At 36.9% G+C, this 20,647-nt stretch overlaps 1 protein-coding gene across 1 annotated transcript in view; it reads right to left on the bottom strand.

The window, feature by feature from the left end:
- Positions 1-20,647, bottom strand: part of NELL1 (neural EGFL like 1) — a 229,156-nt gene that overhangs the window by 90,577 nt on the left and 117,932 nt on the right. The window contains exon 14 of the mRNA XM_030451154.1: positions 1,014-1,136. Within this exon, the coding sequence (XP_030307014.1) occupies positions 1,014-1,136 (123 nt within the window). The remainder of the gene's footprint in view (positions 1-1,013; positions 1,137-20,647) is intronic.

Raw genomic sequence — 20,647 nt, 5'->3', positions numbered from 1 at the left:
AGAAAGCATCAGAATTCCTCTACTTCCCCACACACCTATCTCAAAAAGGCAGCCATCAGTACCCTCACATGTGCAATTCAAGGCATGCTAAAAATACATATGTAATATGTACTATCCACAACTCAGACTTCAACAGAACCTATCTTCTGTGGCAAATTCACATCATTCTGGAAAATTAATGTCCTGCTTCTCGTGCCCCCCAATTAAGTACAGAATACTTTACCCACTACATTCCTCAATTTCAATAGTTTTAATTTCAAAACAAAATTAAAAATTAATTTTCTATTACTGCAATCCTGTTTAGAAAGTCAGAAAGGCTACAGGCCCAGACAAGGCAAAAATTAACTTTTTATGAGACAGCCACAATTTGGGAATGCTTGAGTACTTCAATAGTAATTCATTACATAGACAACTATTTAATGCATTGCCTCCTCTGTCTTTACACATTCACTTCTCTTTCTCTACAGGAACCAAAAAAAAAAAAAAAAGCCATCCTCAAAAAATGACATCATTTCACAGAAAGCTTGTCTGGATATCAGTATCTCTTGTTTATGTAACAAAAGAAATCTTAAAAAAACACATTTATAGGTAAAGATTTAAGAACCCCCTGCTTGATCTGATATGTGTAGTCAAACAACCATTGGATGTTAGCATAAAAGACAATTATCCTAATTTAAAGGAATCTGACTGAATTTTAAAAGCCAAAGGTGATAGCACATACCATCTAAAGCTTACAAGGCAATGAACAGCACTTAAAGGCTGAATAATACAAGCCCAAATTACAGTGTTCAGTGACAGTAAATGACAAGTACTTTTCTTCCTGCATTGCAAAAATATTTCCTCCTTGCCAAGAAGTTATGCACAAATCAGTTCCCAACAGTTCCATGATGATAAATCTCCCAGCAACTCATTGACAGAACCCAGCCATCACAAGTTACCAGAAAGCAGGTGACTGTCAGAAAATATTAATAGAGTCTGCCACTTCCATGGGGTTTCCAGAAGAGCAGCCTTACCTCGGCAGATGGTCCCATTCCCCACATATCCAGGTTTGCAGGTGCAGCTATGTCCCCTGACAGTGTTAGTACAGATTGCATTCTCATCACAGTTATGCTGCTCACTGCCACACTCATCATGCTCTACAAGGAAAAAAAAAAAAAAGAAGAAAAGAAAAAAAAAAATGACAAGAGAGACAGTGAGGTTTTTGGTGTGATGATGAGGGGCATTTGACAAGCAAGTGGAATAACATGGATGTTACAATGGCTGAACACAGAGTTTGGAGTGGAAATCAGCTGGAGGGGCTGCTTCAGTTATAAGACTCAACAAGATGTGTGTGGTGACAGCAGATTTTTAAGGTATAAAACTAGGACAAAAATCTAAAAAAAAAAAAGCTCTGAGGAGACAGAGCATACATATGACAAACACCTAGGAAGAAGCAGATTGGCTGTGAAGATCAACCTGGACATCACTGCCCATCACCAAAAGTAAAAAGCATAAATACAAGGCAAGTGAATGCAAGAGAGGCCCTAACAGCAAGCCCTTAGTTGTCACTGTCACTTGTTCTTACGTGTGCTAATAGCAAGTAATAATATTTTATATTTCAGACTACCATTCATACCACTGAACCCCAAAGAGTCTTCCAGACAAATGGGCCACATTTTGCATTTGTTTCTCAACTCTTAATTGCTGCCACTGAGCCTAATTTGCTGCAGCTCCTCCACTTTACTACTATATTTTGTTTTAAGTAAAGCATCTGGTAGAGGTGGAGTGCAACTTGACCCTGAAGCTTTTCGTTTCTTGCTGCAATTCCTAGGAGGAATCCTCATGCAGCAGGATTGCAAAAAGAAAACATGAACATTTTACACCTTTGCACTGCTGGATTTCAAGTTTTGTTCAGAGGAATCAAGCAGATGGAATGAAACTTCTTAAAACCATACAAAGGACAAGAGACAAAGATCAACATCTGGAATCCTTCTCAGTAGTCTTCAGTTATGGAACTGCAAACATCATAATGCCATCCATATACTGAGAGAGAAAAAAATATATCCCTTTCTGGAACCAGGGATTTACTCAAATATAACAGGAAACAAGGGGTGATATACCAGGAAATAAGGGGTGTTCAAAGGACTGCATACTAAATTTAGCCTTCTGTAGACCACAGAGAGAGGTAATGCCTCTAAACCAGGAGCAAAGTACTTATTTTTTAAAGATTCTGAATTAACCCATTTGGGAGCATCTCTCCATTGAACGCAAATGTTTCTAGAACACCACTGATAATATCTGCAGAACAGGTATCCAACATATATTTTCTAGTGTTTTAAATAGCAAAATTATACAGATTGCCACCATTTTCTTTTAAAGAGCATCAAAGCAATATATCACTTGCTAATTCTCTGCTTTTAGGAAAAAACTCAGATGCACACAAACACTCAAACGTGCCTGGCTTTAGCTGATAAATTCAGGCTTACATTTCTATTTGTTAGCTTATGCTCTGCTTAGTAATTCACTTCAGCTCTTTTCCAATTTTCAGACGCCTTAAATACCCTGAATTCTGGGCTTCTTCAAGGGCTTCCTGTTCTCCACTTCATCTTTTAAGAAACTGTACCACAGTTGTATTCTTCCCACTCCAGTCTCCTGGATCAGTCAGCAAAAGTATCAAGCTACTCTCCAAGGATGTGCTTAGCAGGCAGCTGAAGCTGAATGATGTTTTCTTTTAAAAGAAACCCCCTCTCCATAATCTCTCCCTCCCTCTTCCTACTTTTATTGGTTATTGCCAGTCGTTTTCTTGTGTTTATATTCAAACTAGAATGAGAAGACCTTTGTGGTACCCTGGTGTACACACAAGAACACTCCTGCTCAAACATAAGCACCAAAATTAGCTGATTGCCTTTCTCAGCACTTCAAATATAAACAAAGGATTTCCCAGTTGTAAAAATATGTGTTCTGGCAAAATACACAAGAGATTATACCCGGCTGTGTTTTTCTAGGACTTTGACAATGTAAATAATTGTATTTACCACTCCTGCAGACAGACAGATGCTGGCAATATTGAACGATTTAACACTGACAAAGCCCCCTTCCCAGAGTCAAACTTAAAACAGAGGTCAGGTTTTTAATTTTTTTTTTTTAATTTGAAAAGTTAGCAACAAAGCTGGCCATGGAAACCTGCCTTCCATGAGACATCCTGATGCTTCTAGTACAAGGAAGATTAAGCAAACCTCATCTGCATGAAGAATTCCAAGATTTCTTAGCAGCAACATGGCTACAATGATGGGAACTGTAAATTAAGTTTTCCCTGGTGCAGAGATGTCTATAGATGATGTTGCTACAGGCCTAATAAGAATGAGAAAGCATTGATTTTCTGTCAAGCTACAAAAGTCTTTTATTCCAGATGGAAAATCCTTAAGATTCTGTCAGCAGTGAGTTATCTTGGGTTTTCTTCTCTCTCATTGGAGATCATCCTTCAGAGCACTTGGAGTTCACATTGGGAAGTAAGCATGAAGGTGGGCTCAAGTTTTGTTAAAACTCAAAGGAAACCATGACTAATTTCCCAAAATATCCCATTCAAGCACTGATCTGACGACCTGCCTTTGCTTCACTGTCATGGTAAATGTAAGTACTGTCTGATTAGGGAACAATCTGGAAGACAAGGACACTGAGAAATGAATGGAATTGCAAGCAGCAGCATCCCAAAGGACTTAAGAGGGAAGAGCTTGGACAAAATCCTGAGGTCATATCTTACTCTGACCATTTTCTTTTCAATTGAAAATGAGAAGCACAAGAAAGGAGATTCAGAAAGACAAGAAAGTAATTTTTAATTTCCTTTACACACACATATGTATATACAAATAAATATGCTGCCATGCTCAGGAATCATTCAGTCTGATTGAAGCCATCACCTCTCTGTGATTTCTGTTTGTTGTATGATAAACAGAAAAGGAACTTATGATCAGAGATAAAAAGAACTGGCACGTCTACAGAGAAGGACTGTAGGATGCAATTCTCTGAACCAACACTCATTCCCCTAAATTATTAATATCCATGTCAAGAAACAGGCACCATTTCTGAAGAGCAGTTAAAACAACAGTCCCATTCTTTGCTTACAGACAAGTTGGGTTATTTATGAAATCTGCAAATTATCTTCAGCATCAGTGCATTTCTGTTACCCAGACATCCTGGCTATAGCCACCTCTATTCTGGGCTTTGTCTTTGGTAAAGTCAAAGAGATTGGTCACTTTTTTGTGCCACTGTTTCCCTCTATAAAATGACAATACTACAACTTTCTGTTTTATTTTTTTTAGTTTTTCTCATTCTTCTGAAATCGTAAAATAGTAAAAGTTTCTCAGAAAATTACAGGGTAGTAAAATAGGAAGTATCAAATGCTAACTGCTGGTTTACCTTCTAAATGGATTTTTTCTGAAGGCACGAGTAAGGTATAAGTTATGAAAAGACCCATCATTCTCTGAAGCTCCAGCCCTCCTGTCCCTAGGCACCAGGCTACAGTGAAAGCCAGCAAACTACACATGAAAGCCTAATATTTTCCTTCTGGATAGAAACCTTCTTCAGTTTCCAAAAACTTTCACAAACCTCTTCAAAATCCTCAAAAGTAACTTAATTTCTGAGTGTACACCTGGTTGCTGGTGAAGCAACGACTATAAATTTTTCCTCAGCTTTTATCTGAGGATGCCCATCTGCCTCCAAAAGCCCTTGAAGCATCAATGGCAAGAAATTAATCATCTCTTATTAACCATATCTCTGCTGCCTGTGTTGTATGACTGTGGAATCAAGACACATATCAACTCTGTGAGTCTCCCATGCCTACATTAAAATACGTTTCTGTTTTGAAGGCCTTTGAAAAAATTGCTCCAGAAAACTTTTTACTTGAAAAAGCTGCCACTGGAAAGTCAACCCTGGTTATCTGTTTGCTTCAGGCAGCTGCAATTGCATCAACTTGAACAGAAGTCCACTCTGATAGCTCCAAGGGCCTGGAGATGCTGATGTTTGGATGTGGGGGGTGTTCCCTGACAGCACATCCATGGTGGTTGAAGATAAGTATTAGAGTTACCTCTGCTTTGTACAGAGACAACCTAATAAAAATAAGTTTATCTTGATGATTAGAATCCTCAGAAGCTAACAGACTTTGTTTCAATAGTACATGGCCCTACAGAGATAACAATCACATAAAAAGCACCAGAAAATAGTTTCAAGTAGATGGTTAGTTGCATATTCTGTTATATGAAGAATCAATGCATCCAAAAATTGCAGAAAAGCACCTTCCACCCAAACACAGCCTGGTCTGGAAACACATGGAGTACAGAGTACACCCAATATCTCTTTTTTCCTGAAATCTCAGAGAAAATACAGCACAAGGAGAAAACATGGACCATTTCCTGTTAAAGTCTGAGGAAAATGAAATGAATAAGAAACTCCTGACATAAGCACTATTCTCAGGCTGCCATGGAGAAAGCTGGGACCACACTGCATCCCTCTGGACCCAACCAAGCAAACAGCACACCAACATCTGCAACATCTGCAGACAACATCTGTGGTGCCCTTATGTAAAAAACAACAGTTGAATAACATCTGAGACAGCAGGAGACAAGGAACACAACCCAACACCACCTATACTAACAGAACACTCACTACACAAGGCCAAGTCTCTGCTAGTGGCTGCATTAGTTACACCTTCAACAAGAGACTAAAACTCAATCATGATGAAATTTGCAGCTATAAAGTCACCTGCTTAACTTTTAAACAGACCTTTATCTTTCTTCAAAACACAGGTGCTACTTTAGGCTAATGAGGTTCAAGCATCTGCAGGCTGGAGCTGCTCCTGGGCACCTGAAATGATGGAGAATTACAGCTGCTCCACCTTTTAATCTGTAACCCTGCTAATGGCTAATCACTGCAATCAGAGATATGAATAAGATTCAAAAAAGGACATAAAAGTCAGCAAACTTCAGGCAACCATATTTCTGTCAAATCTTCCATTTTTCTCGCTTAACCTTACAGAGGAATCCATATTTTGGTTTCCTGATGCTTGAAAAATACCTTCTGTTATTGGTGTGGGGGCCATGCAAAGCTTTTTGGCTGCTCAAGGTAATGTTTTCTGCAAAAAGCCACCCACACCACATTGCAAACGTTTTTGCAAGTGAAAAAAACCTTATAAAACTAATTCAGAACACATGAAAAGTAAAAGGGATTTATTTGTCATGTATTTAGAAATACAGATGCACAAATACCTAACAGTATAAATCAACAATTACAGGTAAATACAAATTTTCTCTATTCATATCAACACAAAATATGGCATTTCTGAAAGGTTCCAGGCAGCTCTGACAGCATCAGAAAAACTGTCAGCAATAAAAAAGGGCATATTTCTATATGCTGGAAGTTTCAGTTATAAATATCCACATTTTTGCTAGAGAGATCTTAATAAAGCCTTTTTCTATTTGTTATACAAGAGGAAGATGGTCTCTGCTTACATTTTGTTTCTATTCCTTAAATGCATTCTTCATGGCTACTACAGCATTTATAGGACATTTCTGCCTATGCTGAAGGAGACAACACCAGTAGACTTCAGTAGGCTTACTGGATTTGTGTGGGCTCTAAAGACAGGACCTATATGGCTTTCTCTTTTTTTTTTCTGAAAAAAATCAATTATTTATAGTTACACAATTTGTCTAAAGTATTCCATGGAAAATAAGGACAATAGATTGGAAGCACATAGCCAAGAGGACATAATAAGCTAGGAACATTTGGTCAAGAGTCCCAACTAACATCAGATTAGCTTTCTATTGCACAGTTCAAAAGCCCACAATCAATTCCAAACTTACAATTTCTAAAAGGTACACTTGACATAGAATTTATTTTTCAGCAAGAGTGCAGACCTTTTTATCTTTATTTTCCTTAAATAAAGATGCTCTTTGAAAAAGGACTGACACTGGAATGCAATTACCAGAGACTTATCCCATTGAATGGGCTTTCACCACAGCTCCTCTCACTTCTCATTACAAGAAAAGGCCACAAATTCAACATGCTTATAAGTTGGAAAAAATATTTATCATAAGGATTTTCTTGCATTAGTTGCCCAAAGCTTTCACATTTGATTAATAAAACATTCCTCTTTGGAAGCCACTGTGCAAAGATTCTGGTTATTTCTATTGATTCTTATTTTTATGACACTGAAAGCAAATTTCATTTCAGCCTTCTTCTGGGGTCTGAAACCACAAACAACCCTATAAACCAGGAGACTTAAAATAGAGAATAACTTATGGAATAGCAAGGTCACCAGATGCTACCATTGTTTATTAACACAGAGACTGTATAGAAAACATGCCCTAACATAAAATTAATTAGTAATCTGGCAAGGTAAGCAATGGGCTTTGAAAATTCAGAGAGGAGAAAGCCACCTCTGCAGATGCTTCTAAAAAGAAGCAACATTTTGTTGCATGCCATTATGATTCAAATCTCTTAGGTAATAGCTAAGGTTTTAAAAAGTAGAGACTAAATTTAGGGAGAATTTTGGACTTTGTAGAATCAGGATCTCAACTCATAGGTAGTTCTGATGGAACAAAAGGAGTAACTTTTAATTAGACTGAATAAAATAAAACATTATTCTAAACACTCAGGAATGTCCCCCAGAAAATCAGGGCAGGTAGAAACATCCATCAGACAAATAACCACATTGCAGCTGGTAAGTTAGTGAAAGATAATACCTAACTGTGAATCTAGACAATGCTGAAAAAATGTTAAAAATCTGTATTTTCCACTAATCTCAATAATTTAATAAACAAAGGAAAGTTTCCCTATGCCTATTCTGAACTTCAGCCATCCAGGCTCACCCCAACCATTTCTGCAAGGTAAGAGGAGGAAGGAACAGGGCACAGAAAAGCCCCACAGCCTGAGATAAGGCCATGCTGCAATTTTGTCCTTCTGAGCATTTCAAGATACAAATCCTGGCAGAAATATCAGATTTGCAGTTCTTTCAATGGGAAACTGAAATGCTATTGTAATTTATGACACAGCAAAGAGCTTCTGGTGTTAAACATGAAATTACTTAGACTGCATTCTAAAAGAGTAGACAGATGCTACTCTTGGGTAATTAGGAAGAAATAGTGGGATTTCATTTGAATATAAAATTCTGAATGTGCATAAAGTTGCTTCTAAGAATAAAATGTCTTTACTCTTTCTTTCTGAATTAAAAACAAATTCTTTCTTTGGCCTTTTGGTAGTTGTTTAGATTTGGGTCACATTCACCAATCCACAATCAGGTTTATAAAACTTCTAAGCCACACATATTCTCTTTAGTTCTAATTTATTCAAATAAACTTATCTGCCTAGAACTGTCTAGAAACCAATGTAACAAAATCAGATTCATGTTCCTAAGCCTGCATTTAGAGAGAAATTATTCAATTTCAGTTTTAATTGTTATTTTAGCTTAGATTTTCACACTACAAATCTTCTTGTAGCCCCATGTTAAAGAGTCACAAACAAAACCAGTGTAATCTTACCCACACACTTAATGTATATCATAACTAATTTGATATAGTGATGTAGCAATGGGAAACCAGACTAAGCTACTATCTCATTCTAGAGAGTCCAGTATGCAAAAGTGAGCAGTAAAGACACCTGTATAACTGTTGGAATGATTTCAACACTCAGCAGGCAAACTCTTTATAATTCATGCCTTATGTTATATATATGGCCAGATATAAGAACTGTGGACAATAGACAGATATAGCATAAGAGGACATAACATTTTCCAGAAACATTTATAGTACACAAAACATTTCACAAGCTCGTGTTTTTCAGAAGGAGCTTTTCTGGTTATTGCTTATCATAATTTAACATACAGAAACTGAAGTGCATTGACTTGACACTACTTTTGAATAGTCAAGGAAGAAGCATTTACTATTAAGTTTGGATGATTAACTCACTTGGGTATTCAAATCATTTCACCTTTTCAGTCTTTGTCCTCATACAGTCCTGTTTAGCTCCATTTTCTCCTAAAAATGTGAATAAACCCAAAGGATAAAAGCAAAAGCTCTGTTTGAAATTAATAAAATGCCAGAAACTTAAATATTTTTTTTCCTGTATCAACACAAGACCTTTTGCTGGCAGCTATTCACACCATAAGCATCCTGCAGAGTATGTGCTCAAGCAAGCATCTGATTTATCCAGTTCTGAGAGGGTTCTGCTCCCTTGCACTGACCCCTTCATTGCAACGGCCCCTCCAGCATTGAAGGTCTGCAGGTCAACCCCTTAAGTTTTGAGATGGACAGAGCAGAAATGCCCACAGGATTCAAGACACCAGAACATCATGGATTTATACAGTAGCATAATTGCATTTTTTCTTTTCATTCTCAAAGGATCTCAGAGCCTTTCCCAAAGGATCTCACTATTCTGCTTGGCTTTGACCACAGCTGAGCAGTGAGCTGACATTTTCAAATAATAATCCCAGCATCTCTTCTCTGAATGGTAATGGCTAATTTAGAGCATTGGTGTGTATATATATATATATATTTTTTTTTTTACCCAAAGGAAAGGTGCTTTATGCTCTGATCCTCAGTTCTGCCTCACTACTTTTAAAAATAACCACCCATTTGAATTTCCATGAGTGAGTTCACTAAGCAGTGATAGGATATTGTAAATTATTACAATAAAAATGTTTATTTTTGGTTCTATCAAGATGAATAATAAGTAGCCTTGCTGAAAGCAATACTACATTTGTTTTCTACATGTAGGGAAGAAAAAAAAGTAGATATTTCAATACCACCATTCAAAATACTTGCACATGTATCTTAAATCTCATCCTAAATGTCTATATAACATTGGTTAGGAAGCTGGAAGATAGACAGTTGTTTTTATTGATTTCTGAGCACAATACTAGAAGAGAAAACAGGAAAGCAAGGGGAAAAGAGGGAAATCTAAAAAAATGAAGCACTGAAAGAACTGTTTGAGGCTTGGTCCTGATAAGAAACTCCCCAAAGATAAACAGCATTGAGCAAACTAGGTCAAAAGCTTGAAAATTCAAGAATTATTGGAACTGCACACCAGTTTCCTTTACATTTAAGCTGCATTTCCCTAATCTTTTAAAGAGTGTTTGAATGGACTAGACATGTCCAATTAGTAAAGAACATCAAAATAATTTTATTACTCTAGAAGAACAGCTCCAAATTACTGCTATGAAAAGTCACAGGATCAAGGGTTGGTTGACATTGAATTTCCATTTCATTTATAGCAGGGAAATGTTAGCAATCTTGGCATATACAGAAATCCCAGCTAGAGTGGAGCAGTGACATTAACATTGGTAGAGGAATGGCTAAAAGAAAAAACAAAACAAAACAAAACAATAGTTGTATGAAGTTCTCAGCTCTCTAAATCAAAGTACATTCACTTAGGAAACCAGAAAACATAATGATACAGTCTGAAAACCTGAGACTTTTTCTAAAAGTTACCACTGTCTATTTTCCAGTTTTCAGGAGATGTCTCTTACCATAACATCTAAAGGTACAGTTTTATTCTGCCTCTGTGCTGCTACAAGCTGACCATGTTCCAAGTGCCTGCATTGTGTGGGAAAAGAAAAGATGAAGCAACGTGGTGCCCATTTATTTATACAGCAATATAACTTAATCTGAATGGACAGGCTGCTTTTTATCAATAAAATTGTGAGAGCTGCATACTTTATGGTTGATATCAGAACCTCATCTTTTGGGTATTTTCAGCTCAACAATAGCTGCAAGCTTTATTTTGCAGATATCTCAAAGTCACTAATAGAAAACAAGGCTGAAATAGACCTTTGGATGTAATTTTTTAGCCAACATTTCATCATGGCTTGATGAAATTAGATTTGTGATACAAGTTCAAAAGAGTTTTGGGTTTCAGCACTCTGTGATGCTTTAACTTCCACATATTAAAAAAAAAAAAATCACAAAAAGCAATACAAGCCCCATTTCAAGCTTGCACAAAAGTTTATTAGTGCTATAGCAATATAGGAAGGTGGAATTGTTTCTAAATGAAGCTGTGCATGTGACAGATGTGTCAATCTGCTGCTACACAACCACATCAAATCACTGTTAGGGTTCTGTAGCAGAGTTCAAACATAATGAGGAGAAGACAAGTACTTTATCTTTGCCCTTATCAGAGATGCAATGGAAGGGCCTGAAGTGTTGGAGTGTGTAACACAGGTGATATAAAAATCACAAAGACTTAGCCTACTTTCCCCAACTTTCTGTTCACAAGGCCAGTCAGAGCTCAGCAATTGTTTCCCTGCAGGCTTTGCACCTTTATGGTTTATGTGCAAATTTCCCACTAAGCAATTCCTGCAAAAAAAGATAGATTCCAATATGGTTTAAACTTTTGACAGAACAGAGTTGGACTCTTGCTTCTTACTGAAAGATAATATTTGCTTAGCTGCAACTCATCCCACAAAGCAAGTGAGTGCTGACTGAGATTTATTAAAATAGATATCAAAAAAAGTGGTTTCCAAGACAGTATTTAAACATCAATATTCCTACATGGTTTGCTCCCTCATAGTGCTTAAACTGTAATTTGCCCCAGGGTTTTAACTTGGACAAAGAGGTTCTCAGCAGTTAGGAAAAAACAAAAAAGAAAAGAAAAACAGAAAAAAAAAAATGGAGTTCTTATGTTACTCTCATGGATTACTCTTCAGTTTAGTTCTTTAGCACCACAATAATACAATGGGATTTTGCATGGAAGGGACTGAATGATTTCAGCCCTCAATATGTGCAACTTGAGTATTAATTTTCCTCTCAACTAACAATCAATTTGTATTTGAAATCAGAAATGGTAACTAGAGCATCATTATCTCCTAAGGCACCTCTGGTTTCCCCTGGAGATATTCCACCAGAATAGTGATTACAGGAGCCCATATCTGTCTTATGAGATCTGACAAGATCACAACCTGAGTTTCTTTTGCCTGCAACTGTACTTTTATCAGCAAAACACTACAGAAATACTGATTCCTAGAAGAACACCCCTATGTGGAGAGGAAAAGACAAGGTTCCTGCTTTTTTGAAACCATGATGCAGGTTCCCCCTCCCCTCATCCTAGGGGCAGAGGAAGGAAAGGAAATTACAAAAGTACAGCTTGCACATAGTTTTGATAAAGGCTTTTTATATCTCCATCTAAGGGGCTCAAACCCAGTTACAATCAGTAATAATCAGTGTCTCACATGTCACACAGGTGACACATGACAAATGTTTGCCAACAACAGAAAATTCTGTTGCAAAGAAAAGGCATTTGCCTTTCCAGAGGATCCCAAAGCTATCTTGCACAAGTGCTGAACTCAGCACTAAATTAGCATTGGAGTAATTAAGTCACTTTTCCTCACAGAAGACTATAGAGCTTTTGATTTTAACTACTCCTCAGAAAACCTGAACAGACAGACAAGGCTTGCAGCATCACAGGGATAAACTCCCTGGAGGAAATCCCCTGCCAGGAGCTCCTGTACATACAGATCAGCTGTCAGCCAGGAGCCCTCTATCTCATCTCCATCTTCCAGTCACAGATGCAGGATCCTTATGCAAAACAGTCACAAGCAGCCCCATGGCACAAGAGAAGAGCACGGAATTAAGATGTTAAAAATTAATAGTAAATTCAATAGTTAAATATTAATAGTTTCATTTGGAAGGGGATAAAAGGATTTCTTTTGCTATTAATTTGACCCTGCATCCTAGGTGACAGCATGACAAAGATGAGAGGTAAAACAAATCTGTGTAACAAAACAGCTGCCTGGAATCACAAACTATTTCAATGGGATACCTCAGGCTGCTACATCCCAAGAAAGTCATCTTGTGGGGCACACCTCACTGTGTTCATAAGCAGATGAGAAAATTAATAAAATAAAAATGGGTTTCAAGTACTTAACAAGAGGAAAGGTCAATCAGAAACAATCTTTTAGCTGGAAAATCCTACATATATAGTATTGATTCTTTTAACTCTCCTGTAATGAAAGGAAAGGAATCTTTCCCAACTAGAAAATGCTTTTCTAAATGACACATTTAGCATCCTAAAAAGTACTCAAACTGGGAAAGATGAATGACATGCCACCAAGTTCTGTCACTGGTGACCACACCAACTCTGGCAAAACTGTTGTATTTTCACAGAGCAGCCATACAAAAGAGGAAGAAAAGTTCAGCTGAGTTAACCCTCTGAGAGACAGCCTAACATCAGCTCCTTATTTCCAACAAGAATTGTGTCCAGGCAACAGCCTTCAAAAATTGTCTGAAAGTTCAGCAGGTCCCTGCTGGAGGAGTGGCAGTGAGGGGATATGAGGAGAACAGAAGCACTGGGAGATCCTTCCTTTGCTTTTCTCCAAAAAAAGGTGAATAAATATCTGTGCCACAATAGAGGGGAAACAAGTCTCAAAAATCAAGTGTGTTTAAGAGACAAATGATGTCTCAAGCCTGTAGCATCCTGCAGTGAGGAGTTAACAGTACAAGACATTTTCTAACTTCAATATTTCTCTGAAACTTCACTATCCAAGCACCCATGGGGAAGTGGTACATTTGGCATTTGGACTGGATGAACAAGCAGTAAGTTCCAGACCCAAAATAATTTCCATCTTTTGTTTCTAGCACAAAGAACAGTGTCATTTTTTGGCTCGTGTTCCTATTTTCCATTTTTTTTCTGCACAATTCATGAGGAAGATTCATATTTTAGTTTTATTCTCTTTGAAATACTTCCTTGGCATTATTACAGCCTGTGACTTTGTGTTGCAAGGTTTTCAAAAATCCTTTCAAAAAGAAACATTTATTATTCTGGGATGCTCACTGAGTGCCATTTCTTGCTTGAGAAAGCACAATGTAGGTTGTATAATAATAACAGCTATCAAAAAAAGATCATTAACTACAGCAGGATTACCACCTCATCTTGGGACAGGCTTTTCTCATTTTCTGTGCAGTCTGGAATGGATCACCACATCCCTGATCAATGCTGGTATGATAACTATTAGAGCAGTCATGGAAATATAACGGGTTTAAAAGGTGATAAAGAGCACTAAAGGAAAGAAAAAAAAATAAAATAGAGCTCTTCTGAACTGCATGTACAGAGACAAATTCTTACCCCAGAACTTCTGTCAGCTGAACATAGGAAGAGGAGGTGGCATCTGAGTAAGATATAAATTAGTTCAATTTCCAGTTAGAAAAGAGAACAATGCCATGGAACATAAGAAAACAGAATATGAAAGACTAAATTTTCTGGAAAAAAAACCCAAAAAACTGATGATTAACAAATGCAAAATAATATTTAAAAAAAGGGGGTAATATTGAGGGTCAAAGAATAAGCTCAAATGAAAATGAATTGCAATGAACTAAAGGACAGTATTTAGCAGTATCTTCTGTGAAGCACAACAAAAGTGTAGACTTCATATGCTAACTGAAAGTGCCCCAAAAATGAAAAAATATATCTCTACAAAGATGACTGTAATGTTTATGTAGTTTTCATCTTCTTTCCACTAGTTCTAAAAGGAAAGCTGAAACAGCATTTTGAAAGCAGAGGGGAATCAGAAGCATCACTGTCTGCACCAATTCTCAAATGTGAATTGACACTTCTGAAATTGATATTTCACTAAGGTTAAACTTTCCTGTCCTCCCACTGCAGTTGTAACAAGTTTAAGGGTGATCAGCTGAACAGCTATAGACATAAAATAGAGAAGCTTAGAGATCTTTCCAGGGAAAAAAAAATAAATCCCTGCAATAGGATATGATGTGTAATATGTGATTCCTCATAAAACTAAGCTAAGCCATTCACCAAAATAGTAAGTACTCAATGCAGTCTTGTTTCAAAGGATCCTGAAGGACTCAAACAGAAATATCTTAGGGCTATAACTATTACTGCTGTTTTTAAATACTCTCTGGTTGACTATTGCTTCTAACAGATTGGTTTAAATCACATCAAATTCACCTAATCTAATTAGATCAGATATTTCACAGTAACCTGACTACCTTTCCAGACACAATTTTACTTTTATCATCTGTTAAGTAATCCCATTTTCATATTAGACCTTAAAATGCAAGGACACTGAATATAATGTATTGTGGCCAACTGAAATTATACCAACAAATAGCATCTGAAGGATTTAAACAGAAAGCAGCAATTATCCTCCTCTTTGTGAGGCATGAAAGTGGTGAAAGTGAGTATTTTTCTAAGATAACTACAAAATTCATGTACCTACTTAACTTTCTTCCTTGGAAGGTCCCATTTGCTTTCTTTAAAGAAATGAATAAAAAGATTTAAAAGATTATGATTTCTCAGTACTTACAAAAAAATAACAGCTATAGCAAAGGTATGTAAAATGAGTGCCAAAATGTAGAAAACTCTCTTGTCCAATATTAATTAAAAAGGCTCTCTTGTTTGATGGAATTAAAGAGGAAAAAATGTCAAAGTGGTCAGACATAAGCAGTCATTTTATAGAACAAGTCTAATTGATATATGATTTTAGATGGTATTGAGTTTAAATCCAATAGAATCAAAATAGTAGCACTTCAATGTACACGAATAGTTTTGCTAGCTAGGATTTAATTATGAATTTATTGATTGTAATGGTTCAAGGCACAAAATTATCATTAGATGGAGCCAAGGAAAGAGATTCCTTCTGTGCTCTATTAGGGTTGCAGGCAAACCTACATTTTCTCTGAAGCAGCCATCTGCACTCTCAGAGAATAAATATAAAGTCAATTGTCAGTCAAGATCCCAGGTTCTTGGAATGGGATTTGAGTCAAACTCATTCAGCAGGTGTTAGATGAGAGAAAACTCTGAACATGTTCTCCACACTATTCTTCCTGCTAGTTCTTAACTAACAGAGAAAGGGCAGATACCTGTGAATCATGGAAATATAGACAACATGCAGAGCAAAAGAATAGTATATAACCTTCAAATCTTAGATTTTCCTATATCAGGAGGCATTGAGTAAAAGTTTTCTGACTGCTGTGTATTAGAAACATTAATGTGTTCATATCTTATATAAAGATTTAGCATACTCAGTGACCAAAATTATAATCTCTCATTTTAGGCAAAGCAAGCAATTGGGCAGAAATTATTAAATCTTTAATAACAGTGGAGAAGACTTGGTTCTAGTCTCTGCAATGCTGATCTTCAAGAGCTTACACAAAAGTTTTGAGAGGCAAAAAGGGAGAGAGCTTAAAAAAAAGAGCTCCAGCTCTCCAGCTTTCTATTCCTAAGACACTTAATTGAATACTAGAAAAAAGATGATTCTGAGGCAGCCACTGAAAATGCTATTTTCAGGAGATATAAAAGAAAAGAGAAGGTTAGAAGGTCAGAATCCTTTCTCTGCATGGGATTGTTGTGGTCATAGAGCTGTCAGCAAGGAGAAACACAAGCAGGATTCATTAAAGAAATCATTGGAAAAAATCCCCCATGCTAGCAATTTACAAAGGCTTTTTAACATTGTAAAAGAGATGTGACTTTTTTTTTTTTTTTATAAGCAACCTATGCTCAGAAATAGTTTGCACTCTTAATTCTGTTTTGAGAAAAAACATAAACCTGAGATATTAAAAGATTAAATAATAACAGCCTGAGGCTCAGCTGTTTACAGAGTTAACTCTGTACTCAATCACTTCTTAAACTTGCCTAATTTTTACTCCCATGTAGCACAAAGAAAGGAGAGACAGAAAGGTTAAAAAAAAGTGTCCAAATCTCATATAGTACTGAGTCCTTCCAGAGATTTGCTGACAACCCACTACTCACATTAACATTCAGAATGGGAAGGAACTTAAGCAGATATTTTAGTGCTTTGCAGGCTCAGATTCAGCTTCACAAGTTCTGCTTTAGAAATGGATATTTACATATTGACCTTATTTGTTCAGTATCCACATCACGAACTGTAAAGAGTTGAACCATACTAAATAAAACAGGAATAAGAGTTCATTTTGGTAGTGGTTTATCCTTAAACCATATGTTGCTGGAAAACCCTTGTAACTGGGACAATCTCCAGCATGGGATTCAAAATTGATCTGTTTATGTCCTTCCAGAGCTGTCTGAATGTCCTTATATAAACAGAATAAGCACTTAATGCACTTTCTTTAGTTTTTTGTGGTTTACTAATCTCTTTTACACTCAACATCTCAAATTAACTCTGTTAAGAACACCAAACTTTCCATTAGAACAGAAATTTGAGCTATAATGGCAGTTAACCTCTTGAAATAATCTAAGAAAATCATCTTTAGGAACTTTAGAAAAAAAAATATCAGGTCAGGGCTTCATATTTCAAAAGAAGAATGAATTCATTTTGTCAGTGAATTAATTAGCCTCTTCTCTGCAGTGCAAAAACAAAATCCACACAGAGTAATAACTGGTTTTGGTCCCTGATGCAATTTATGGATCCTGACAGGCAGTTTAATGGCACCCATGATTTTTAATAAATCAACAATCTCAGAGAAACAAATCAAAAGCAGCAGCACCTTAACAGACTTCAGAATCCAGTCTGACAGACCTAAATAAGCACATACAGTTTGATTTCTCCCAGCTAGAAGGCCAGGCTTTGGATTTTGTGGATTTGTAGGTAACCTCACGTTTAGCTCCCTCAGTGTTGATGGTTACCTGAGTATTCAATCATGCAACACTTTTATGTGAAGCCACATCACATGTAAGAAAAAAAAAATAAATCCACCAAAACTAACCTTCCTGACTCATTTCCACAGCTAAGTTTGTTCCAAGTAAACTGCTTATATGACTATTAATTGATAAAACATGTGCTAAAGGTTGGGTCATTTTAAATTCCATTAATGCCTTGGATAAAGTCTTTCCAGATGACTTTTTATACAACTTCTTCAGTTTCTGTGCAATAAAGAAGCCTCTTGCTGTCTTTATAAGTATCATCAATAACGTTCAGCTGCAGCTACACAATCACTCAAAAGTTTTGAGCAACCCAGATGGAACAAGGCTGCTCTGTTGCCCTTCAAAGCAGCTCTGTTTCTTCTGGAAGCATCAACCATGAAAGACAGGATGAGTGTTTATATGTTTCTTTCTGCCTGGTGCCCTAAGCAAACAATTCTGCTGCCATTTCTGTTACTGTCACACGTTTCACATCAGCAAGGAATTTGAACTTTTTCTTTTTTTACCTAATTCTCATCTCTTTCTTTTTGTTGTCAACATTCTTGATTTTAATAACCCAAGTCAGTTATTTAACAGATCAAACAGCACCAACAAGAGAAAAGGCAAAGGAACCTCCCACCCTGAGATGCCATATACATCTTACTTGAAGTCACAACGATGACAAAAAGCAGACCTGGGCAGAGAGGAGCCACTTGGACTGTGGATTTTAAATCTTCACTGAGAAGCAAAACAAACTTAGTTTCCTAAGTGTGGGGTGATCAAAAGATTGTAATAAGTGATTTTAGCATGCCAGGCAGAAAAAGGGAACTCAATATGCTTCTAATACATTTAGCTGCCTTTTTTGCTGGAAAGGATTAATCCCCATGCCTAAGACTGAACCCTAAGCTGGATGGGGACGTGGTAGTGATGAAAGACATTGAGCCCTGGGATTTCATCACAGTCCAAGAGCCATGAAATTCTCTGCTCTGGTGTAGATCTATTACTGGTGAACATCTAACACACTCCAGGAGACTTCCAGCACCCTGGGGAGCAGGTAAAGCATTCAGCTGCTCCCAGAGCAGGGCTCATGCAAGGCTGTCAGTCAGCTCACAGTTACCTGCTCCACAAAGTCACAGAAAGCCTGCAAGATGCAGTGTCCTAAATCTGCAAGCTCTGTTTTATAAAGGTCAAAGAGTACTGATGATGCAGTGAGGGCAAGGAGGGAAGGGACCTGCACAGAAGAGACAGATATTTATCAGTAGAGCAAGGTTGGACTCCCCCTTCTTGCTTTTCTTTTCCCCATTCCTTTATAAAGTTTTTTTTGGACACTGCAGAGCCAGCCATTTACCCTTTCTGTTCATAAATCATTTATAAGTTATGATTTTGCATAACACATGATAGGGTTTATGGGACTCTTAAAAGCATGTAAAGATTGAAGTAAAAATACACAGCATTTACCCAGCCTTGTACTCAGCAGATACTACCAGCACATGCAAAAAAAGACAGTAACATTTTATGTTGTGGTGGAATGTGATTACATTTGGAATGTCTTTGCTTTATTGCAAAGCCACATTTATGGCCTAATTAAAATACAGGATGCAGTTCAGGATTGCATAGCTACCAGGGAATCTATTGGAAAGCAAGTCTCCAAAGGTTCCTTTGCCCCTTTGTGGACTGCATGCATGCCTATATATATAAACATTCTTAACTTACTGTTTGAAGAATAATTTGCCATGTCAAATATTCCATATAATACCACTTTCAGCATTCGTGCTATTTTTAAAGCAGAAAACCAACAACAAACAAGCCAGAAAAACATCAGTATAAAGGACAAATGATGATAGATAGTTCAACTCTATGAAAGCTTATATACATTACATTGTGTGAAATAGAACCCTTCATTTAGAGAAGCACAAAGCAGACTAAACCTGATCCTTAGGATTTTAAAAGCATGGAAACTTTTCTTCATTACAAATAAATAGAAAAAGAATATTTTACCCGTACAGGTCATTAAGCTGTCTCTCCGTGCTCATCCTTATCCTTTGTTTGGCAGCCTGGTTTTCTGGCCACTTCTTCTATCATCTGCTGGTAAGAGGAAAGCCTGCCCCAAAACACCTGATTATCTCAGTCTAGCAGCATGAACTGTATTTTCTACAACTGAATTTTATTTGTAAACTCTGAAAAGAGAAAAATCTAAGCCCATAAAAATTGCAGTAGACTATTCTAATGGGAGCATGCTTAGCAAGACTGGGTCATTCATTTGTCTAGCTGTGTCCCAATTCTGTGACAATGAAGAATAAGAGCTATTTCTGGAAGAGTCAGACAAAAAATCCCCACTTTGAGCAATTATTACATGCAGTCATGTAGCTAAATAGGAAGTTTCATACTAGAAGGCAAAAAGTCTACAATAGAAAGCATGAAAATATTAACTACAAAGTGAGAGATCAAAGCAACTCTCTTCCTCCCCCTCCCTGCTCTCTTCTCAAAGGCTGCATTTCTTAAGGACCAAGCAAGGCTGATGCCAATGGCAGCTGCTCTACACCCTTTTAAATTAGTTCACAAACATTTCAGAAAGGCAAAACTACCAGTTTTATAGTTATTAGCTGATGTTTACAAATCCAGAAATAAATCTGATATAATTTGGTTATCAGACATACAATCATTCACCTGCAAATAGTACCCATAATATTTGTATTCTTGTTCAAAGACAGAACAGGAATGTTCTCCAAAACCCCAAAAGGACAAATTGAATTGCACTCCTTCAGAGCAACATCAACTCTGCCCCATCCCTGACCCCTTGTGCACACCTTTCTCTTAAAAAAAAACATTTAAGTTATCTTGGAAGCTACAGAACCAGCAAAGCAAGAGATCTACAACTCATGTCTAAAAAGATCTACAACTCATTTCTAAATGGAAGTACCACAAAACCCCAGCCACCTCAGAAAAATTACTCATGCCCATCACTGAACCAAGGTCAAACTCTTTTCAGTATCTAAGTAAGATTGCTCAGGTGATTCTTTGATCACTTGTATACCTCAATTGATACTCAAAAATCGAAAGGTATTAATAAAAT

Source organism: Calypte anna, chromosome 5 (assembly GCF_003957555.1).
Source record: "Calypte anna isolate BGI_N300 chromosome 5, bCalAnn1_v1.p, whole genome shotgun sequence".
NCBI lineage: Eukaryota > Metazoa > Chordata > Aves > Apodiformes > Trochilidae > Calypte > Calypte anna.
Note: the sequence above shows the minus strand (reverse complement) of the source record. Positions and strands in the feature narration are given on the sequence as shown.